Source organism: Ctenopharyngodon idella, chromosome 5, assembly GCF_019924925.1.
Source record: "Ctenopharyngodon idella isolate HZGC_01 chromosome 5, HZGC01, whole genome shotgun sequence".
Lineage (NCBI taxonomy): Eukaryota > Metazoa > Chordata > Actinopteri > Cypriniformes > Xenocyprididae > Ctenopharyngodon > Ctenopharyngodon idella.
The window spans coordinates 13,634,042-13,659,309 of NC_067224.1; the positions used below are offsets into that span (position 1 = coordinate 13,634,042).

General features: G+C 39.1%; 2 protein-coding genes across 14 annotated transcripts in view; both read left to right on the plus strand.

The window, feature by feature from the left end:
- Positions 1–6,005: 6,005 nt before the first annotated feature.
- LOC127513046 (kelch-like protein 20) lies at positions 6,006–15,662 on the plus strand. Its single transcript, XM_051894515.1, has 8 exons — positions 6,006–6,168; positions 6,525–6,664; positions 7,175–7,358; positions 9,067–9,210; positions 9,404–9,537; positions 12,793–13,004; positions 13,239–13,345; positions 14,407–15,662. Exons 1-8 carry the CDS (start codon positions 6,146–6,148, stop codon positions 14,483–14,485), a joined length of 1,023 nt encoding a protein of 340 aa, XP_051750475.1. The 5' UTR covers positions 6,006–6,145; the 3' UTR covers positions 14,486–15,662.
- A 474-nt stretch (positions 15,663–16,136) lies between these two features.
- The window catches only part of kcnt1b (potassium sodium-activated channel subfamily T member 1b), a 95,145-nt gene continuing 86,013 nt past the window's right edge, over positions 16,137–25,268 (plus strand). For 4 of the 13 annotated variants that reach the window (XM_051895535.1, XM_051895528.1, XM_051895536.1 and 1 more), the window contains exons 1-3: positions 16,139–16,637; positions 18,382–18,427; positions 18,555–18,722. In XM_051895535.1, coding sequence (XP_051751495.1) covers positions 16,607–16,637; positions 18,382–18,427; positions 18,555–18,722 — 245 coding nt within the window. In that variant the 5' untranslated portion in view covers positions 16,139–16,606. Of the gene's footprint in view, positions 16,638–18,381; positions 18,428–18,554; positions 18,723–25,268 lie in introns of all 13 variants that reach the window. The other 9 variants (XM_051895531.1, XM_051895533.1, XM_051895538.1 and 6 more) reach the window with 4 other exon arrangements.

Below are 25,268 nucleotides of genomic sequence, written 5' to 3' on the forward strand. Positions count from 1 at the left end.
CTCACTGGGGGAAACGCATATTTGCGAAGGCCCCGGGGCCAGCTGAGCGCCAATGCGTCTGTTCCGAGTGTTCCCCGGACAGGGAGTAAAACAACCGGCAATGGGAGGTTTCTGGTGAGGCAAACAGGTCTACCTGAGCCTCTCCGAACTCTCTCCAAATCAGTTGGACCACCTGGGGGTGGAGTCGCCACTCTCCTGGCCGCGCAGCTCGTGATAGCTCGTTGGCCACACGGTTGAGCACACCGGGAATATGAATGGCACGAAGCGACCTCAGATGCTTCTGACTCCAGAGGAGGAGATGGCGGGCAAGTTGCGACATGCGACGGGAGCGTAGACCACCTTGACGGTTGATGTACGCAACGGTCGCAGTGTTGTCCGTCCGGACCAGTACATGCTTGCCCCGTAGCGGCCCTTTGAGGCGGCTCAGGGCAAGGCGTACCGCTAGCAACTCGAGGCAGTTGATGTGCCAATGCAGATGGGGGCCCGTCCAACCCCTGACACTGCATGCCCGTTGTACGTGGCACCCCAGCCTGTGGCAGAGGCATCCGTGAATACCACAGCATGCCGGGACACCTGCTCTAGGGGTACTCCAGCCCGAAGAAACAAGGGGTCCGACCACGGGCTGAAGGTTTGGCGGCACTCCTGAGTGATTGCCACCCGGAACGTGCCGCGTTGCCACGCCCATCTCGGGATCCGGCCGTGGAGCCAGTGTTGAAGCGGTCTCATATGAAGCAGACCGAGCGGGGTTACTGCCGCTGCGGCTGCCATATGCCCCAGGAGCCTCTGAAAAAATTTCAGTGGAACCGCTGTCCTGCCGTTGAACGTATTCAGGCAGTTCAACACCGACTGAGCACGTTCCTCTGTGAGGCGTGCTATCTGTTCGACCGAATCCAACTCCATACCGAGAAAAGAGATCCTCTGCACCGGGACGAGTTTGCTCTTTTCCCAGTTGACCTGAAGACCCAACTGGCTGAGGTGTCTGAGCACCAAATCCCTGTGTTCGCACCACTGATCCCGGGACTGTGCCAGAATGAGCCAGTCGTCGAGATAGTTAAGGATGCGAACACCCTGTTCTCTCATGGGAACAAGGGCTCCCTCCACGACCTTCGTGAAGACACGGGGAGACAGGGCCAGCCCGAAGGGTAAGACTCTGTACTGATATGCTTGACCTTCGAACGCAAAAACGCAGGAATGGCCTGTGTCGCGGAAGAATCGAACATGAAAGTACACGTCCTTCAGGTCGATCGCTGCAAACCAATCCTGGGGACGGATGCACTCGAAAATGCATTTCTGCGTGAGCATTTTGAACGGTAGCTTGTGAAGGCTCCGATTCAAAACTCGCAGATCCAGGATCGGTCGTAACCCACCGCTTTTCTTGGGTACAATGAAGTAGGGACTGTAGAACCCTGACCTCATATCGGCTGGAGGGACCGGCTCTATCGCGTCCTTCGCCAGTAGGACCGCGATCTCCGCACGCAAGACACGGGCATCGACAGCCTTCACTGCAGTGAGGTGGACACCCCTGAACTTGGGGGGACGCCGGGCGAACTGAATCGCATAGCCGAGCCCGATGGTCCGAATGAGCCAGCGAGACGGACTGGGGAGCGCTAACCAGGCTCACAGAGACCGTACAGGCGGGATCAAAGGGACCGCAGGCGTACCCGCAGTGAGGCAGCGAGGTGGAACACAGGGACGCAGCTCGGGAGGCTCTCTCTGCGAGGCGGCCCGAAGCGGGGTCAGAGTGTGCTGTGCAACACCTACCTGGTTCCACGGTTGGGCAGGGGGCGCAGGAGAGGCTTTGCTGCCTTCTCGACTGCACGCTGCTGCCCTCTGGCGAAGGAAGAGGGGGATGAGAGTGGTGAGGCTTTTCTCCTCCCACTGCTCTCCGAGCCCTCTTCAGACCCAGAGATGGAGGAACTGCTCTCTTTTTGAAAATTTGGGTACCGCTGGCTGTTGGACCAGCGGGAGAACAGAAACAAACCCAACCAACAGGATTTACCACCCGGCCCTCCTCCGGGGGGGGGGGAGAGCAGCCCCACCCGTCTCTGGGTCACCCGTCTCAGGGGTGATTTTTCACTAACCACTTAAACAGTAGCAGAGACGGGAGGTGTCATCTTCCTGCAGCGGACACAGTAGAGCAGACTGGGCCGGAGTTTTTTTTTTTTCTGCAGGGGACGACACCCTTGGCGACGAGCAGACTGAGGGCCCACGAGGAACTCAATGGTTTGTCGGGGGAGGCTCCCCGGTCTGCCACTAACTGAGGAGAACTGCTGGGCTCAGTCCCCGACAGTGTCACCGAAAAGGCCACCTTGTGAGATGGGAGTGTCGAGAAAGCGTTTAGCTTGACGACCTCTTGCACCTCAGCAAGGTAAGCCAGGGGGGCGCTTCTGGACCACTGAGGTGGACATCGTCTGGCCGAAGGCCTGCGCCGTGACTTTGATCACGGTTAGTCAACAAGCGCAGCTCAACCCCGGCTCAGAACTACCCTCATGCATAAAGAGTGCCTTGGCCTCACATGCAGGGTGGGTGTGGTCTGTGAACAGCCACCCCACCCATAAGGGTAGTGAGAGAGTAAAAACCTATGCAGATTTTGGCACTTTTGGCATTCCATATTTATGGCACCAATATAGCTCCATACTGCCAAGTTTTTCATGCACATCCGGAACACCCGGGAAAGCATGGCTGTAAACTCTGAATCTGAGTCAGCATAAGCACACACCATTACAGTGGGCAGCGTCACCCTCATTTCCAGAGCATAACAGCCCTCTCTCCGATGCTGCAATCGACATCTGACCCTCAGCTGGAGCCCTAAATGGAATGCTAGGTTCCCCTATGAAGAGGACCAGCAATCCAATCCAGAAGCTGCACAGCATGTAATGCGCTAGAGGGAGGGGCCCTAGGGGGTTGGTTCCCCGAAGGAACCCCTCAACCTCAAGACACCCAAGCCATTTCACCAAAGTAGACCTCTTCTGGTGCACCAGAGAGGGCGCTACAATGGAGATTAGGCAAGGAGACCGCGCATCTAGAGCGCCGAGCGAGCGCTGGGTTGCCGTGACAACCCGCGCTGCAGCCAGACAGCTCGACGGCACACGACACGCAGGAGGAGCGAGAGGTTTGCTCTCGCTGATCTCCGCGGTCTCCCAGAGTGTCGGGCAGACCCGCGGCTGTGCTTTTACACACAAGCGGCAGCTGGCCAACAACAGAGGGGACTCAAGCTTCCCGGAGAAAGAAGAGTCACGACCGGCGTGTCGACGTGATCATGTTCTCATACGAAAACATGAACCACCCACGAACATCGTTTCAGCACGCGCCCAGACATGTGAAACAGTGATCGTGGCCGTCAGTGAGGACAGGAAACGACCGCATCCAGAAACACACAAATAGAATGTCATCTTTAAAAAGACGCAAGCTCTATTTGTGTAAGCTCTTTTAGGGACTTTACTCTTTTAGAGTGCTGAAGCACGCAGGGGAACGGCCGCCGCAACACAGACAGGGATTGTGTGCAGCCTGTCGTGTGCTCTTTCTCTCTTTGAAGGCGTTCACTCTTACCAGCCGTAAAAACGGCTTTCAGCGCTCGAAGCGCACCGTACCGGCCGTGAGAACAGCCTTCTGACGCTGTCAAAACAGCTATTTGCTCTATAACGGCAAACGAAACAAAAAACAGAAAATAAAGAGAGGACTTCGACCCCGCTGCTGTGCTGTTCGCCCGCACTCGAAAAAAAAGAGAAGTTCAACCAAAAAGCTTGACTCGTCTTCTAGCAGACACTTGCTTGCAGAGAACAGGAACAAACACCGTTCGGCTCCGAAGCGAAAAGCTGAAGATGCAACGCACCTGCTGCTTGTTATATACCCGCGCTGCGAGGCGAGCAGCTGATGCATATGATTGCATGCCAATGTGCATTGGCTCGTTGTAGTTACACTCGAAGTAGATTGGCCTCTCTAGCGAGATTCCTATTCGTCGGTCTGTCCGACGTACGTCGAACGTGACCGACTGAATGGGAACTGTATTTGTCTGCAGTGAAAGTGCACATATAAATATGCTGTGTCAGAACAAAAAGTGACAAATCAACAAATGGCCCAAGGCGCAACAAAACAATGACAACAACTGTCAGAGCTGTGAATGGTGTGCTGTGATTTTTGCACACACTGTATTTTTGGACAGTAAACTACACTAGAATCTAAACATTTTAAAAGAATACATTTATACTATTGTCATAAGCTTTTTAGGAAAAATGGACCCTCAACTGTTGGGATATATTGACTGTTAGGTGAGGTTGACTTTGAAAGTAAGAAAACCAATATTAAATAAAATGTTTATCAGAGTAATGTTAATTTATTTATTATAGACTTTATATCATATATTGTAAACTGTGTGTAATTTACCTTATTTAACTAAATAAAAAGTATTTATTGATTCATTTATTTCTGTATATTATACCTGTATACAGGAAACAGATGAATATGACAGATTTTTGGGGGGAAAAAAGATACTAAACCAATTTATTGATTGTTCAGTTAATTCCTAACCATATGTGTGACCAGTGTTGGGTAAGTTACTTCAAAAAAGTAATTAATTACTAATTACTAATTACATCATCAATGTTGTATTTAAAATACTTTTCTAATTACTCTGTCTGAAAAGTAATTTAATTAGTAAGTAATTCAACTAATTACTTCTTAAAATCCCTATAAACCTTGACCGGATAGACAATAGAAAGGAAACTCTTTTAATAATTTAAATATGAGTCAAACATGGAATAGTTTAGCGTTTTATAGCTTTTTAAAACATTTTAGCTTTATTAAAACATACTATAATACTTACATTTTTTTAGTAACAAATAGGGATGTCACGATACCAAAAATCTAGTAGTCGGTACCGATACCACTAAAAGTGCACAATACTCGACACCAAAGTTGATACCACGGTAAAAATATTTAAAGATAAAAAGATTAAAAAAAAAAAAAAACATGCTATATATTTTTCAGGTATCTAATAGTAGTAGGCTAAGTAAAAATACCACAGAAATTGAATAATCAAATATAAAATAACTCTGCATAGTCATAACTGTATAAATTAAATATAGATTAATCCTTATTAAACTTTTCTTTTGTTGTTTGATAGTCATTTATAATACAGACAGCCAATACTAGACATGTTTTAAAGGCTGCTAATGGACGGAGACAATATGCTGTTACACATGCTGTTCACATTCACATAACCAACGCGAATACGGGCATTTTGACATAACTGTGTGTGTATTTGAACGTTTATGTGTAATAAACCGCGAAAATCTCACACTCGCGAGAGGCGGCTATGTGTGTGCGCTTTGGTTGAGAGCGCACTAACTGAAGACCGTCTCTCAGAGAGTGCGCGCAGTTTTTTCTCCCTAGGACATAGCTTACATTTTACCGTAATGTTCTTGCCTACCTGTGTCAAAAAAGTGAAGTAATTGGAATATTTCCATTCTGCAAAACAGCCACTCGCTTCTGCCGACATCTTCAGACAGCGACTATGCAGCCAACTGGTTCGAAGTTGCGAACTCACGCGCAACTGCACTACAGCTAACGATTTTAAAGAGGCGGCGTTCCTTTTACCTTTAGACGACCAATTTAGATTTCAAATTCAATATTGATTTATACAGAACTGTTGAATTAATTTACAGTATGTAACGCAAGTACATTATAAGTAACTGTAATTAAATTACCTAAAAATGAACAGTAATCCCTTACTTTACTTTTCAGTGGATAAGTAATTTAATTACTTATCCACTGAAAGTAATTACACCCAACACTGTGTGTGACATTTTCAGTATTATCCATTATTGGTCAAGATTGTTCCTTTATTGTGATGTTTACAGGCCCAAAACACTTCCACACACTTTCTAGAACATATTCTATTTCAAAAGACATATCAGATGACTTGGAGTTTTTATGATTAGAGACTGTTAAACCAAACTGCAAATACGATATGTATCTCTAGGGTATCTCCAGCTCACCCAAAGGGCAAAACATCATCTGTGGGGGCAAGAAAAGGACACCATCTAATCAAGAAAACCATGTACATCTGCATATCTACATACTGCCTCACTAAACAACAGACTACAACCACATCTACTGCCTCACACAGAGCCAGTGAACAGAGGACATGAGGATACTTGATGAACAAGGGTAATTACTTCCCTTTATGAAAGCTGTGGTTGGTTATGTAAAGGAGCAATTAGAATATTTCTCATGTGGTTATCTATAATGATGCTTTGAAATGCAGTCAATATTATTAAATACTTATGATGAATTGTTGCTAATTAAGAAAAAAGGTTCATCTAACAATGATTAAAAATAACCTTATGACCATGGCTTATTTTGTTGTTTATTTTTAAAATTATATGGTTGTAGTACATTTGACAAACTCATTTAGGGATCTTTCCCACAAGCAAAATGTTATTTATATTATAAAAGTTACATTTGTAAGGTATTTGACAACTCTAAAAGATCAAAATGTAACATGGGTGTTTTTGCCCTGTCAGACGGACAGTCACTGACCTCATGAAGACATCGGGTCAGAGAAGCCCACAGGGGAACCGTCTTCCTTTCAGCCCACACATTACCTGCGTCCATTCATCCAAAATCCCTCCTGAAAAGCAGCTTGTGGACACAATGTTCATTGGTAAGAATCACTAAATGATCTATCACAAATTTAAATAATTAAATAAAAAATCTGCAATTGCGAAATTACATTGCTGATGAGGAACTAGGGACAGAAAACATTTCTCATTTACTTTACATTGTGTGAACAGCCCTTGGTACACATTCAAGCTCTGATCAACTATCTACTGTGATATTCAAAAGTCAGAGCACATTAGCAATCTGTGACTTAATCAAACCTTGAAATAAACAGGATTTTGAAAAATGCATTCAATAAATGTTATGTAAAATGAGTAAAGAAATATTCTGTACTATTTCTAGGGCACTAATCAAATAAACCAATTTGTGATCTTGTTTCAGGGTGACGGAACATAGCGGTCCGTAATACATCCATTTGTCAAATTCATGATGATGTTTGCTGTCATTCACAAACACTGTGATATGAGGAGTCAAAGCAATGATATAATGCTGTGTAGCAAATATATTTTCTGACAGTCTCTTTTTCTTGTTTTTTTTTTTTTTTTTTTTACAGTTGGTGGTTGGACCCCAACAGCTGCGTCATGTGCTGTGGAACGATTTGATCCTTTCTATAATGAATGGAGAACAATGGCACCAATGCTGAAGCGTTGTGGAGATGTAGCTGTCTGCTCATTGGGTGGATTGATCTTTACTGTAGGTGGACGTAATGACATCACCAGTCTGAGCAGTGTGGAGAAGTAAGAACATGATGAAATCTAAAAATCGTTATTCTGATTTTGGTACTCTTTCCTTTGATCTTGGCCCATCTTAATCACAATGTGAAGAGCAAAATAATTATTAACATTGAGATTAGGTAAATAAAGGAGGTCAGTGCACTTTTAGAAGGTCTCGTCATCTCCTAAATATCTCCACAGTACATCATTTTAAAGATGGAAAAAAGTGTGCTGGTCATTATGCACTGCAGCACAAGGTGTGAAGGTGAGGTATTTTTACTCTTTGATAAATCATCACCTATTTTTGGTCAGTCTCATCATTAATCTAATAACCTACTGCAGTGTAATTTAGTTTGAACTCAAATCAACCTTCAGTGAGTATTGTCACCACTGCTTGAACATGATACATTTTGTTTTACTCACATGCTGTCAGTGATATATTCCATTCACCTTCCATTAAGGAAACAATGAATCATTGCTAAATATGTATAGGGGTTCACAGTCTATTTTGTTGAAGCATAATTGATTTGATTTCCTGAAAACTTTCTGGTTTCGTTCAGCTGTTTATGTGTGTGTATACTTTTGAGGGCCAAATTTTTGAAAATTCTTACTCACAAATATAATGAAATATCAAAAATAGATTTGTGAAGACATTTGAAGTGACCCTCGCTCTTTGAAAACCTTATAAATAGGGCAAAATAAGTTTTGCTTCGAATCATCAGGTTTCTGTGAGGCTTGTTAAAGGAATAATTCACCCAAAAATGAAAATTTCTCTTTACCCTCATGTCATTCCAAACCCATAAGACTTCGTCTTCAAAACAGAAATTAAAATAATTGTAATATTCTCTCATTATTTTGTCCATCCAACCAAAAATGTCATGCTTTAAAAAGTACAAAAAACATAGTAAAAGTAATCCATATGAATCGAATGGTTTGATCCAAATCTTTTGAAGAGATATACTGTCACTTTATATGATAAACAGATTTAATTTAGGCTTTTGTTTACATCTTTTACTTACTTATGGAAACAACATGAGGTTGAGTATCACAGAATTTTCATTATAGGGTCATTAAGATCTCTTGAAGGTTTGGGGTTAGGAAAAATCATTAATATCGTGTATGTGTGTGTATTAGATTAGGAACTGGATGAGGAATGATGATACTGTCCTGACATATGGAGACGGGCTTCAATTAGCAACCTGAAGCCAAAAACTGAGCAATTCCATTAACAAACACTCTCATACCTCATATAGTCTTCATTAAACACACACACACACACACAAACATTATTAAAATGGTTTAAAAAAGCTGATTTCCTCTGCAACCACATAAACACACAAAACAAATGAAGTTTCATTCCCACTGTGCATTTGACTTGATGGGTGAGTGATCAAATTATGTGATAGTGACATCCTGCAATTTTGCCTTTATAAAGTTCCTCTTCCTCTGTCTCCCAGTACAGCAGCTCTGAGGACAGATTCATTTGGCAGATACAGATTCTGCAGTTCATTTGTACTATTAATCATCATTTCAATGATATCATTCAGTCGGTATGAAGTTTATTGTTTTATTTCTAAGCTTTTGCTGATTGACCTCTAGCTAAGACTTGATGTTGTTGCAAAACACTGTCCCTTCCTTCTCTATAGTCTGACTCATCTCACACTCAGCAACACCAGAAACATGTTAAAACAGAATGATTAAACCTCCTCATGGCATTTCAATTCTTTGCCAGGTATGACCCGAAAACGAATCTGTGGAGCAGTGAGGTGACATCCCTCAGCAGCCCCCGCAGTGGTGTGTGTGTGGTGGAGATGGATGGGTTCATGTACGCCCTGGGGGGATTTGATGGAACAGTCTGTACCAACATCGTAGAGAGGTACTTTACAGATGCCACATGTAGACTATCCATTGTGTAGACAAAAATATGTTTTAGATAATAGCAAAACTTTACAGTTGGTGTTCAAAAATCAATAGTAATATATTTTGTCTCATATGTTCATATGGAAAATATATGACATACTGGTTTCCTCTCTATTATTTTTTTGGACAAATGTAATTATTTTATTCAGGTATGATCCTGTGCTGAACACTTGGACCAAAATGGCTCCAATGCTCCAGCATCGCTCTGGGGCGGCTGCGGCAGTACTGGATGGGTTCTTATATGTCATGGGAGGAACTGATGGAGACATTCCATTGAATTCAGGTCAGAACTGAGAAGTGATGTTTAGTATAACCCAGGCTCGTTGGAAAAAACTTGCTTGTGACGTCAGTTCTGCAAAATGATATTACATTGCTTTTTGTACGTTTTGCAACTCTTTCAAAATGAAATGTTATCTGAAACAGATAAATGTGAACCTGGCGACATTTTATTATGTTGGCTGTTGTATGTATCACAGCAGTTCGGAAATTAAATGTCCAGTAAGTGGCTCTATGAAGTTATCGGATTTGAAAATAATGTACCACCTACACTAAACCTAAACAATAGTGTTAGCAAAAGCTAACATAAGTTAAGTTACCTGGTTGCCTTAAAATTTTGAGTTCATTGAAATTAAAAATTTGAGTAAATACAATGAAGGCGATTGGTTTAATCAACAGAAACTCAAAATATTATGTTATCTGAACCACATTAATTATTGAAGTTGATTTGACAAAAGAAAAAAAATGTGATAAATTTTTTACATTGTTGTAGAGCTCTTTTATCATGATTCAAGTTTCACTGTACTCATCCACAAGCATTCTGCATCACAAGTGCGATGTTGTACCAGGTGAGCAATCAAGCAAGTTTACTATGTGAGAAAAGATCCATACATGTGGAGCTGGTTATGTGATGCAAATGTAAAAAGGTATTAGTTTACAAATCATGCACTATGGTAAAAATGTTTTTGAGATCATAACAGAGTATTGTACAAGGAATTGTGCAATAATAAATGTTTATCAATTGATAATCTACCCCTGTAATCATAATTTTTGTGTGTAAAGGAATCATTTAGGTCATTTAGGCTGGAAATTGTGGAAAAGTGAATTGTAAGTATGTTTTACACATTTATTATTGCACAATTCCTTGCACAATTATTTTATGATCTCAAAAACACTTTTACCATAGTGCATGATTTGTAAACTAATACCTTTTTACATTTGCATCACATAACCAGCTCCACATGTATGGATCTTTTCTCACATAGTAAACTTGCTCGATTGCTCACCTGGTACAACATCGCACTTGTGATGCAGAATGCTTGTGGATGAGTACAGTGAAACTTGAGTCATGATAAAAGAGCTCTACAACACTGAATTTTTTTTTTATCACAATACATTTTTTCTTTTGTCAAATCAACTTCAATAATTAATGTGGTTGTAAATGTATAGAGGCACGTTTTTACAATGAGCCTATTTAGTATCCATAAAGCTGTCTTAATTTTAAAACAACAGTTGTGTCCCAACTAACATACTATACAGTTTACACTTTTACTATGCACTCTACCATCTAATCAGTGTAGCACAAAATGAGAGCATTTTTCTTTTTGTTTTAAAAAGTGTGCTATTTAATCTGTTATTTATTGGGAGGACAGGAATTGGCAGCGAGAAGAGGCAAGAAGAAATTTAGGAAATTACACCAACTACATTTGAACTCATATTACCCCCATTGGGACTCATTGTATCAGAGTGTGTATGTTAGTTTCTAGACCACAGGTCTCACAGTTAATTTCTGAATGGCTGCTCCGCAAAGCCCACCAATGTTTACAGTAAAAAGTTATTCAGCAATTTAAAAAGAATAATAAAAAAACATTCTATTTTGATGAAAAACACTATATAATGCTGTAACTCTGCACATAATAATAACAGACCAGAGTTTGTTGATGCTTTTTTGTCAGTAGTGACCCGAATGCCTCTCCTGTCAGCATGCAAACACTCACACAAACTCAAAAAAAACTGGTCATAGCTATAAATATATTCCAAGAGAACAAGGGCACATATAAGTGCTACACTTGAATGTATTAATGCCTATTTCTGTCTGTGAGAAGTGAGGGTCAAGAGAACTCCCACAACCTTTTACTGGATATTTACTTATCAGTGTACTGGAACCAATGTTAACAAGCTGTTCAGTGAAAAGAAAAGAAAAAGAAGAAAGAAAAAAAAAGTGCATGTAAATAAAAAAAGAGTAAATCTTATACAGAACAGAAATAAAAATAACAGTTTGTAGATAAATACTGAGGTAAAACATTGTGTGCTGCATTATTTACTGCATTAAATATGAATTATTACTGGATCATTTGCTTCACCATCTTTAAAAGTGCGCTTTAAAAAAGAAGTTTTAAAAATAATAATACAAATCTACTCCGAAAGTAATGAATAGTACATTTGTCAAAGATGTTGTAGTGTATAATATGATGTACTCACATCAGTGGCCTAGAAAACTGCATAGTGTGGGTCGCCATGGGTGTCGCCATCATTTGACCAGCCAAATAGTATTATTTTACATTTTAAATAGTAGTATTTTCTACTTTTTTTGCCTATGATATTGCTACAAATGCATACAGTAACCAAAATATTTTCCATTTGTGTAACACTTTACTTACACATATAGTCAGTATAAAGACCAATATGGCCATCAAAACATCGCTTAAAGGAATAATTCACCTCAAAATGAAAAGTTGTTAAACTTATCTTATATGGAAATGAGCAGTTGGACATTCTGCTAAATGTGCTCCTCTATCAAAAGAAAGAAAGTCATACAGGTTTGGAACAACATAAGTCAAGACGTCACCCTTTAATTTATCTGAAACTTATTCAAAAATACATGAGGAAGTTCATACTAAAGTGAATCAGTTTGGTTATATGCACCAAATCAAATTCTGTGTGGAGTAACCAATATATGGAAACAAGCAGCTTGGACGTTCTGCTAAATAGCTTCTGTTGTGTTCTACCAAAGCCATACAGGTTTGGAATGACACGAGGAAGAGCAAAGGCCCCAGTATACTCATTGGGAAGTTCTTTTTCATTCTTTGCTTAGGTCCAAAAAGAAGTTTGAAATACTTGTGCAGTATACTATTAGCAAACATCTGCTATAAAGCTGCTCTCCAGGGTTCGCATGTTTTTACTCACAGACATCTGACCTCAACGGACTGAACAGAAGAAATGAAGAGGAAAAAGTTTCCAACTCACGCCCACCTATTACATCATCACCATGGACCAATGGTAGTATGAAGGTGTTTACCAGCCAGAGCGAACACTTTGTCAAGCTGTTTTGAACTGCCGAATCAAACTCCTTTTGGCCTGATTTTGTTTGAAATTACATCATACCAGTTCATTCTTCAATTTCGCTTGAAGTATATTGGTGCCTTTAATGATGACAGAATTTTTATTTTTTTGACTGAACCATCCCTTTAACAATAAAGTATTTAGTACACCTTCAAATTTCAAGTATGCATAACAGACCAGTCTGTATTTTCCTCACCAGTTGAGCGCTTTAACCCACTGGAAGGAACATGGCGTCCATGTCCTCCTATGCGCTCTGCCAGAGAGAATCCAGGCTGTGCGGTGTACTTACGACGGATCTATGTGGCGGGCGGCAGAGATGAACTACTTTTGGAGCTCAGCACGGCAGAGAAGTTTGACCCTGACAACCTCAAGTGGACCCCGGTCAAACACATGAGACACAAGCGGTTTAAAGTAAGACTATTTTCCTCACAGCAGCCTGTTTTCTATTTTTCCATGTTTTAGTACACACCTATTGACATACCTATTGACTTTTTTTTGACTGAAGTACACTGCAGCAAAACTGACACTCTATAGTCAATATAGTCTTATATAGTCAATATAGTTTTGCTTCCTGGCTGACAGAGTAAAGTGAGGTTATAGTTCTAAGTGTTTTGTTCCTTCTCTTTTCATGTTGGCATTGTGGAGGTTTCACTGGCAGTGTTTGACGGGACGCTGCAGGCAGTCGGAGGCTCAGATGGGATATCAACTCTTACATCAGTTGAGGCTTATAATCCTGACTCAAACACTTGGAGGTGTGAACTATATTTCTGTTATGACAACTCTCAGAGTGTTTGGCATGGTAATGGATATGACAATGTTGATATGTTTGGTCTTGGCGGAATAGATCTGCTACGCTGCTGCTGCTGTCATTGCTGCTGCAAAGGAAGTACAGGACTTGCTACTGCCAATTCATACATGATACGCTGATGTGAGAAAGTAATTACCCCCCAACAGGGCAGGTGACAATGAAGATTGAACAATACAAGCCAAGTGTACGCCATAGAAAACCCCCTAACTTGTAGGAGACAAAGGAGCTGACAATTCAGGCCCTCCCCAGCAGATCTGCCACCAAAACATATGTACTGCTGCTGCTCCAAAGAGCCATATGAACTGGATGTATGCTAACTATGTGTGCCTGGCCCTTTAGTTTTATTTGAATTTAAGAAATGGGGCATATGCTTGGTCTTGACAGACTAGATCTACCTAGGCAAGTATTTCCTCAAGCAGATATAGCCATTAGACTGCCATTAGGTGCATATAAGGTGTTTGAAACAGCTCGAAGTGTACTAATGTACCCCCCCACCCCCCAGGTGTTTTTTTCAGCCTGCATGGCTTAACGCTAGTGGGCTACGCTATGTGTGCCTGAGTCAATATGGCCCAAATGTGCCTAATTAGAATGCGCACTATGTGTGGCTTGAACAAATGATACCACGTTGCAGGCTGAGAGAGATTATGAGAAATAAAGAGCAAAAATGGTAATTTAGTATCATTTGATAATTGTCATTGTCAAAACCCTCTATCCTCCTATTTGTATATGTGGAAGCATATGTATATGTAAAGAGTGCTGCAAATGCTGACCAAGTATTTGAAGGTTGAGCAGCGAGCTCATTGGCTACTGATACAGCAGGAACCAATCAGCTGTGCCTTATAGAGAATGATGTGATTACAAGCAGATTGAGTTCATAAGACTGCACCATCTAGAGTTTCATGACAGAACTTTGTATTCTTACACATCCATCAAGTCTTCTATTCAGAACATAAAGGACTCTATCTCTTTGTTTGGTAATGTTTCTTCTCTTTCTTCTCTTGACAGACACTTCGGATGTATGAAGACTAAGCACGCAGGGGCTGGGGTTGTCTTGCTAAAAAGACACATTAAGGACTTGCTCTAAATTTGTGCTTTGTTTGCTAAACTTTTAGTTTGAGTAAAAATCTATTTAGTAGATCTGTGACAGCAGTAAAATGCGTTATCATCGAGTTTTATGATTGGTGGAGCTAATAGTGTATGTCAGGTTATTGAGGTGAGTAATGAAATGAGTAAGCAGAAAAATAATTTAATATCAACCATGAGAGAAACCATCCCTTATTAGATGGATCTCTCTGGGAAGGTTTTATATGAGTGCACAGTTATTGAAAGTGCCTTGTTAAGTTCTCCTACTAATAGACAGTCCCTCTGGAGCAATTTGGTGTTATATGCATTGGTCAATGGCACTTTAATGAAAGGAGATATTAGTACTTCTCCATTTAACCTCTTTCAGGTTATAAACCTCAGGCCTTTGAGTTTCCATCCCAGATCACAATAGTACAACCACCCTATGAAGGTTCAACATCTCCCTCATGTAAGAACTAAACACAACTTTTGACAAAGTACAAAGCTTAAAAGTTTGCGTAAAAAATATTAAAGCTCTTCTGTTAAAAATTGTTCTTCGACTCATGAAAATACACAAGGAGGTTCATACAAATTATGCGAGAACATTTTCTGTGAATATCTTTTCAATTTCAGAATTAAAAGTAATTTTGATATTTTTTGGGATGTCAAAAATGTCACACAACTGTCTCAGAGAGTGAAATTCTTGAATGGAAATCTAGGAATGCATATGTTTGACATAATCTTTCCTTATTAATTCTTATAATAATGAAAGCAATAAATCAGCTTGGTTATCCACCAAATCAAAGTCAGAAACCAATACTTTGAAAGACATTTTACTGTCATGTGACAAAATTCTGACAATATAACTGTAATAGATAGGACCCATTTAAACTCTTATGTGGAGGAAAAAAAAACAAAAAAAACATTGTTCACTGAGTATATGTATTCAAGGTCCAAGAAAGTATTTCCATACTTTTTATTTGATGGTTACACCAAATCAATTTTGTTATAAACATTGTTTAGAAATAGATAAAAACCGACATAAATACAAAGATGAAATTTCTATGAACTCTGTGCCTGTCTTTAAAACTAGTTTTTTAAAAGATTTCTCTGAAAAGCCTTATTTATTGAACCTTGTAAGGATGTGATTATTGCTCTTTATTACCTTAGTATTGAAAATAAAGGACAATTGTATTGTCTTTGAATTTGTATTATTCGTTTTACATGTTAATATGAAATGCCTAGTTAATCTTTGGTTTTTAGAATCTATGGTCAAATAAAATGTCATTTTGTTGATAAAGATTTACTATGATTGTTACTGAAAGATGCACTTTAATTCTGCTTGAATGATTTTATGGGAAAGAAAATGAGTTCCTTGCCTTTGTATATAGCTAGAATTAAACCAGCAAATGAAATTAACTGCATCTAAAAGTTAATGGCCTCATCTAGGGCTTGATTTTGATTGGTTAGCAGCTCATTGTAAGAATGCACATAGCATGAAATGATTGACGTCTTTGTGAATGTTTGTGGTGCATATAGTTTAATTGATTAAGATTGCATGCGCCTAGTTGTCTCTTTAATTATGCACGTGTTGCAGAGGATTTCAGGTGGTCCAGGAGATGGCGATATAAGCTTTGAAGGAGAGAGAAGAGAGGCTGTACGGATGACTTAGTGGCTTTACCTAACAGATGCAGAGGTGACAGCATCTCAAATATTTCCCTGCTGCTCTACATCTCGTCTGACGCGCAGCAGTTGCCGTTTTCTTCTCGTGAATCAAGGTTTTGGGCTCACTGGATGCAGAGAGAATCTGAACACGTGAACTTCTAGATGGTTGTATGATGAGGACAACATATTATCATGCTTAAATAATAATCAACATTATCAGCATCTCATAGATGCAAAGTTGAATCGCATACGACAAAAAGAAACAGAGATGTTGAAGGTATTGGGAATTTCGCCCAGTGGTGGTCGTCTGTAAGAGGAGGGTTTAATCAGGGTCGTTATACGCCCCTTTAATGCAAGTTTCCATGGAGGACGGATCTATCAGGAGGACATTACCGTCGGAAGTCCTTCACGGACACTTCGCAGTGGCTTTTGTTAAAAATGTGCGGCGCTTGGTTCGCCAGTAACACGGTTATTTACAATGATGGGACCGCGCAGCCAGTCTCAGGCAGGTGAGGACATCATGTCATGTCATGGATGACTAATTCGTGTTTTATTGCGCTGTGCTTAGTACTTTTTACACGTATCATATTGTTCTGTGAAGACTGCTTTTAGGCATAAGTAGTGCTGTAGGTTTGCTTGTGAAAATAAAACATACATTGCTTTATTATTATTATTGAAAACCTATTTTGAGGAAAAAAAGCAAACAACGCTATAAAAAGTAAAAGTATATAGTTGTTACTGTAAAATATAGAAGAACAAATACTGAATTTTATTACTAATATCAGTACAGATGATGATGGTGGTGAAGATTCTGTGTAAGTGTCTGATAACTGATATGCAGAACCGATTTTTCATTGTTTTTTATGTTTTTATGTTATTTTAATGTTGTTACCTTAAAGTAGAGCTGGACAAATATTGCATTTTTATTAATAATAATAATAAATGACCAATAATACCCGTACAGATTATTATTAATATTATAATCATTGATGATGATGACTATTCAAATAATAATAATAATAATAATAATTTTGTTAATTAATGCTTTTATATGCAGATTTTTTACATCTTTGTTTTTGAGTCAAATTATTTATAATTTAATGAGACTAAATGGCTGATATATAAAGGGTGAATAATTGTCCAAACAATGCATTAAATCTGTTAACTGTGAATATCATTGTTGGGTGATATTCTGTATAGCTTCTGTTTAGCACTTCAATTGTGCTTTTTTATTTGACTTTTATAAGTTACTTTAATATATGTGTGATTTGTTATGCACTGTAGTCAGTTTGGTTACACTTTATTTTAATGTGTCCCTATTACTGTGTAATTACACAGTAATAGTATTGAGTAATATTAACTAAGTACATGTACTTACTTTAGGGTTAGGGTAGGATTAGGGTTTGGTTTGGTTTAGGGTTAGTTGCATGTAATTATGCCTAATTTATGGTTATTACTATAGTAAATACATGTATCATGTGTAACAAGGACACATTAAAATAAAGTTTTACTGGCAGTTTTTTTTCCAGTTATTTATTTATTTATAAAAACCAATTCGTTTAGATGTTACCTTATTAAGTACATTTTTCAGTTGCCTGTCAAAAGGCATTAACACTGTATCTGCAAGTACACTCAGATGCATTTTTTTGTGTCACTGCCATTTTTCCTCTTAGGAATACCTTTTTTTTTTTTTTTTTTTTTTTACAACCTTAACAGTCCTTTTTATTAGCGTCTGAGCACTGTATAACCCTTGAGCAAAGGCACATTTTAGTCTGAGTTTTATGCACTGTACTTCATTGTACCCCTTGGCCAACCAAATCACCCTCCACCCACTCATCAGCGATTTGCACACTAATGCAGTCGCTCACTACTGTCATTACACACTCATGTGTCCCTGAGAGTGCTAATAGAAACCATGCAGGGAACATTCTAGATGATAGTTTTCACAGTGTACAAAATGTGACGAGGATGACATAAAAGGTGAAAATCAGTGCGTAGATTGTAGTTCCTCAAGGGTATAATTATGGCCAAGAGTACTAGTGAACTATCTGTGAAAGATGTCTTGTTATTGAATAACTGTTAGATAGAAACTGTTAAAGCTTTCCAGCTTAGAAGTTACTCATACAGTTACAGGACATGTGAAAAAGCCTAAAGTAATGTATTTGTGCTGTAACCCTGCATGGATTAATTGTATGTTTATATGTGACTATAACATTTAGCAGTAATCCATCCCATTTCTCTGCATATTGTCAGAGCCAAGCATGACTCCGCCACGATGCTCACCCTCCGCTGCTGACAGGTAAACCAAACCTTACATACAATTGCTTATTTGTAGTCCTGACACCATTAATGAATAATACATTATGTGTATGCATTCATAATGTATGTTACATGATTGTATTTACGATTTACGTCTGTTTCTTCAGGTTGCCTACGGAGACTGTTCAGAGGAATAACAGCAGTAATACTGGTGTTATTCTGGACATTTCCACCCTGAAAATGGCCGATGTGGACTCTGAGGTTCCTCCTCTACCTCCACGATACCGCTTTAGAGATCTGCTGCTTGGGGATCAATCATTTCAGAATGATGACAGGTAACTTCATACTGTGTGTCCTCAGCGGGTCACTCTCGGGAGGTGTATTTTAAGAATTCATAAAGCATTCATAAGGCACACATATACAGTGAAATCGTGGTGCTACCTGATCTGACTCATACAAACTACCTTTGTTGGTGAAACCCAATGTAAATCTGTTAGGCTAGATCACTGTTGGCTCCACCACTGTTGTTTACATTCAGAATCACACAAAAGTAAAAGTTTACAGCTACTAATGCCATTGTAGAAATGGACTATCAACAGTCAACCATGTTTAATTTATTCTGCAAGTGAAATTGGTCATGTGATCTTAACGCATCGACCCTACTGAGGCAACCCACTCCTCGTAAAATAAAACAACTTTAATTAGTCTGCTTATTAGATATCATCTTATGTGGGTGTACATTATTTTAAACAATATTTCAAAACAACTATTCATTTTTTATGTGTAAAATGTTTTTAATAAGGGGAAAATAACTAAGTGCAGCTTTAAATAATAAATATAACTAAATAATTTGTGGTTTAAATTAAACTACAAATTAATGAATTAAAAATAAATAAATACATACATACACTTTAAAAAATGCTGGGTTAAATACAACCCAAGTTTGGTTGAAAATGGACAAACCCAGCGATTGGGTTGTTTTAACCCAGCGGTTGGGTTAAATGTTTGCCCAACTTGCTGAGCAGTTTTATTTAACCCAACTATTTTTAAAAATTACTATATGGCTGGGTTAAAATGAACCCAAAATAGGTTGGAAATTAAAAATCAGACACATAATTACTAGAGGCAACAATAATAATCAAAAGGTGAACATTTATTAATAAGCAATTTAATAAATGTTTATTGTTTAATTATTATTCATTAAATGTATAAATACATGTTCATTTATTAAACATATTAATAAATGTTAATTTCCAACATATTTTGGGTTCATTATACAGTCATTTTTAAACAATAGTTGAGTTAAATAAAACTACCCAGCAGGTTGGGCAAACATTTAACCCAACCACTGGGTTAAAACAACCCATTCGCTGAGTTTGTCCATTTTCAACCCAACTTGGGTTGTTTTTAACCCAGCATTTTTTAGAGTGAACATACATAAACATGTAGATGTTTCCCCATGCAGCACATTTTTACTTTAACTGACAAAAAGAGACTACATTTCAGATGTTGTTTCATAATTAATAATTTCAATACCACACAAGTAAGTGTACAATCAAACTATTGGACTGACAAACCTGTGGACTGGCTTTAACTGTTATATAATATCAGATATAAAATGCATCTTATCAAATTGTTTATGTACATGTGGTGTATATGTTCTATGTTTGCTTTATGGACTTATATAATGTATATATAATGTATATAATATATAATGAGTGTAAACTGTCCATTTGTGTGAGAATAACATGAAGTGTGTGTGTGTGTTGGGTTATGGGGAGCTGTCCTTCACTGTGGTGCTGAAGTTAAATAGAGGCTGAAATGCATGGCTGAAGAAACACTGTAAATGTTTCTTCTGCATCTTGCTCAATGACTCAACGCTTTGTGATGGATTCAAGGCCGTGACATACAGTACAGTCAAGACTGCCTGGGTATAAGAGAACCATTGTAACTTATTTAAATAGCTGTGAGCTGTTGTTTCTGATCATGCATACAGAAAAACGCAGAGGTGAAATTCAGGAGAACCTTTATGTTTTCAAGAAAACGTTATCATCCTTGGGCTTTGAGTGGGATCTCTGTTTCTTTGAATGTTTCTTTACAATGATTTACACAAGAAATACATTATTTCTGCATCATTTAGCTAGCTATAACAGACATCATGGCTGCTCTGAGTCTGCTGTGGTTTTCTTGGTGTAGTTGCCACAGTATCAGTTTTCCCTCTGGTGTGTGAAATTTGTGCTCTATTGTGGCGCAAGCCACAAATCATTGATCTGTTTATTTGAAATCCATCTGCTTCTGTTCTTGTATTACTCTTTCATTCTGTTGCATTTCTTAGCTAGTCAAAGCAGGTAGTCACATTATAAGATTCACTGGCTCAGTTTAATTGTTTTGCAATGTTTATGGCAACAATTGCACACTTATTTAAGCTCTTTCTGGCAGGTTGTAAGTGGTCCATATGTCTCAGGGGAGACTGCTGACTTCAAACTTTTCCCTTTCTAAGTTTCTTTTCCAGGCCAGGCAAGGCCAGGTCAATTTAACAAGAACACTACATTATTTATCTTCACACTAAGTCTCTAACTGTGACTCGAGCTCTTTTAGAAACGAAGCACACAGAAAGCAATATCCTGCCGTGTGTGAGTGCTGTAATTGTGGGCTCATTCCATCACTGATGACTTCTTTTACTAGCATGTCTTCTCTGTGAAGATACATTACGCTTGGTTTTACACTGGAAAAATTGTCATGATTGTAAGATGTAATATCTTATAATAAAAGTCAAGGCTTAAATAGACTGGAGGAAGGCAATCAATGAAACATGGTGAGAACTAATGAGAAACCAAGACAACTAATAAGTGACTAGAACTCAGGCAAATACAGACAATGAAACCCGAGACTAGAAACTAAACAAGACAGTGAATCTAAACATGACCGTGACACAAGCAGGCTATTTTTTTTGTCATAGCATATCAACATGCATGCTGTCTGTGCAACAGAACAGTTTGGTGCTGATCATCCTCGATCATTAGAGATTACAGTGTGTGTGTGTGTGTGTGTGTGTGTGTGTGTGCGTGTGAGTGCGCTTGAGTCAAAGGCTAATGCTTTAACGTGGCGTGAAGTCGGGAATCTCCACATGTTGTCATTTCAATTATGAAATTGTGAGTGGGAAAGTGTGTTTGTGTCTGTTCTGAACACAGAAATTAAGGCTGTTTGTTTGTGTGTATGTGTGTGTGCTTGTAAGTCCTGTGATTATCTATAAGGTTACCCAGAGGTCCTTTCCTCTGACTATTTTGCTCTCTCAGATGCATTACTGTTCCCTCCATTACAGTTTCTGTCCATCCCAACACTCATGTTTTCACTGTTTATGTGCATGTATATATGCACCTATATATTGTGTGGGAGTTGAAGAGGACAGAGGACATTTTCTCATGCCAAATTGACAGTACAGAGCACTAGTAGTAGTTTTTCCAGCTTAATTTCAGACAGTCAAAGGTGACTTTGCTCCAGTCAATCACATCAATCTCACCTTTTTGTGGTTGTCAGTGGAAGCTATTGTATCCTCATCAACAACAGCAAAAGTAATGCACCATTCTAGTCTAAACAATCTCTATACAAAATAGGGTTGGGTGTGTTCTACAGAGATGTTCCTTTGGGGCTCAATACCCTTTTGATGCATAATGGTCACATTAAAATGGCCTTGGAAATTATTTTACCATGCCTTCATAATTTATTTTTGCTACTTTTTGCACCACCATCAATTGTGCATTATAAATGTTATAAATTATAAATGTTCACTGTCACTTTTGATTAATTTAAATCCTCCTTGCAGAATAAAAGTATTAAAAACCAGATTTTTGAACATTTTTATGTGCGTGTGTGTGTGTGTGTGTGTGTGTGTGTGTGTGTCTGTCTGTCTGTGTGGTCCTGGTAAACCCTATGTTGTGAGGACCAAATGTCCCCACAAAGATTACTAATACCAGAAATGTTTGACCTTGTGGGGACATTTTGATTTATGATTTATAAACAGCTTATAAATCATACTAAATTTTCTTTTTTGTTGTTGTTGTTTTTGTTGAAAAGGTAAAAATGCAGAAAGGTTTCTGTGAGGGTTGTGTGTAGGGGTAGGGTTAGGGGATAGAATATGCAGTTTGTACAGTATATAACTCATTATGTCTATGGAAAGTCCCCATAAAATCTGTGTGTGTGTGTGTGTGTGTGTGTGTATATATTCACTTATGAATTCATTTTCATTCACAAAACTGATGTCAGATGGTCTCAACAACATACAAAGGCTTGTTTTTGTGGGCATTATAATGTTTGTTAGTCTAAACTGATGATGGATAACTGATTTCTGGCTAAACTAGCAAAAGTAACTTATTGCATAATATTGCATCAAACTATTTCCAAAAAGCCCATGAGCACAACAGCTACTTGTTGGATTTGTTACAATGCAGTGCCTATATCTATATCAGCTAGTAAGACTGAATATGTATTGCTGTACGTGATTTATAACATAAAGTAAATGATCTATGATGAAAGCAGTCTGGGGGCTTTTAAATGATGTCAATCTGACTGCATCAGTGTGGAGGTGTTTTTCCAGTGTGCTAATCTGAGCCTGTGCTGGCATGATTATGAAGGGTGAAGGTGCTTTAGGGCTGTTCTTCAGCTGTTCCTCCTATGATGCAGTCTAGACTAAAGGCCAAAGTAGCCTCTGCATCACACTGAGTGGGCGACTGCCATTTATTGTCAGAATATCCATCTTTCACAACAGCCACTTGGTTGCGTTCAACTGCATTCACTGAAGTCCTCCCTTTTCTGAAGTTCTTGTAAATCAACTTTGTATGCCCAGAATGTTCTTATAAGTGTGGCAAATGTAGGGTTGTTTGCTGACAATAATCTATGACTAAGGCCCAATCCCAATTCTATTTTATACCCCTTCTCCTACCCCTACCCCTTCCCCTTGCCTCTTGAAACAGAGTGGCAAGGACTAGGGGTGAAAATATTCCCCTAAGAAATGGAACACCACTCCTAAACCATTACACATCATCATACGTCATCGCTAGCACCTACGTCAAAGGAGATGTGCTGATGTTTATCACAAACCTCCAAGATGCCGTCGTCAGCTGTATTTGGACTTCAGAAAACATTGCTCATTTTCAGCTCAAAAACGTATGAACCATTGGGTTTCCTCAGGCATCTCTGGTTGATACAGAACATACAAGGTGGATCATGTTGCAATAAGCATGGAACTGTAAGCACTGTTCGTTTACATCGTGTTCACGTATTCATGGATGTAACCACAAGAAAACAATGTGATAAAGATAAGCAAATTTCCTGCCACTGGACTTTTATTTCTGAAATGGTATACTTTCAAGTCACTGGGCATCAGACATGAAAATATGTTGTGGGACTATCGTGCAGTCAGTTAAAGAGTTAGTTCACCCAGAAATGAAATTTCTTTCATTAATTACTCACGCTCATGTCATTCCACACCCCTAAGACCTTCATTCATCTTCAGAACACAAATTAAGATATTTTTGATAAAATCCGATGGCTCAGAGAGGCCTCCATTGCCAGCAATGTCACTGAACCTCTGAAGATCCAGAAAGGTACTAAAGACGTCGTTAAAACAGTCAACGTGACTACAGTGGTTCTACAATAATTTTATGAAGCGACGAGAATACTTTTTGTGCACAAAAGATAAAATTAAAAAAATAACGACTTTGTTCAACAAGTTCTTCTCTTCTGTCTGGGCCACTGTGTTTGCAAGCAGAGGAAGAAGCGCTCTGTACATAAACAGTCTTTGACTGGGAACAGCTGTTGGTTTCAGAAGTCGTTGAGTGTTTCCTTGACCTGGTTTGAAGTCGTCTGGTGAAAAATGTCCACTGCACAACTTCATTTGTTTGACGTGGCGGTAAATCAAGCGGTAAATCAACATCCTGATGAACAGCCAGCAGCCATAGCTTCAGTCGCTCAGAATCATTTGATGGGAAATGGTGAAATGTAAGCCATTCATTTTGCGGCTTTGATAAGGCACTTTTACATACTCTTATTCATTTCTCATGGTTCAGGCATCCAGGAAATGCACACTTTAGCACCATTTTAAACACTACACCAAGACCTAAAGCATAATAAATGTAGAATTCAATAGCTTACATACAGCGCGTCTTCCTCTGCTTGCAAACACAGTGCTGCGCTTCCGGGTCATATGTCAGAACGCCAGCTTCTACGTCATGGTGTTTTTGTGAGTACACGTCAGAGGCCCAGACAGAAGAGAAGAACTTGTTGAACAAAGTCGTTATTTTTATTTTTTGTGCACAAAAAGTATTCTCGTCGCTTCATAAAATTATTGTAGAACCACTGTAGTCATGTTGACTGTTTTAACGACGTCTTTAGTACCTTTCTGGATCTTCAGAGGTTCAGTGACATTGCTGGCAATGGAGGCCTCTCTGAGCCATCTGATTTCATCAAAAATATCTTAATTTGTGTTCTGAAGATGAACGAAGGTCTTAGGGGTGTGGAACGACATGAGGGTGAGTAATTAATGACAGAATTTTCATTTTTGGGTAAACTAACCCTTTAATGGTGTAACGATAGAGAACTTTAATGATTTTTTGCAAATGTTTCTTTGAAGAAAATGACCATGAATATGAACACAAGATTGAATGTAACATAAAACAAATGATTATTTGTCATTAAAATCCTTATTAATGTCAAAAAATACTTATTTACGGGTCTCCTTGTTCGCTTGGGCAGCCATGTTGCTGGTGTAGGGAAATTTCTCGTACCCCTTCATTTGAAGTGGGGTCCCCGAAAAATCTTTGTATGAAGGGCTATCTGGCCCTTCCCCCTCCCACGTTCACGTGCAGGGGTAGGGGAAAGGGTAG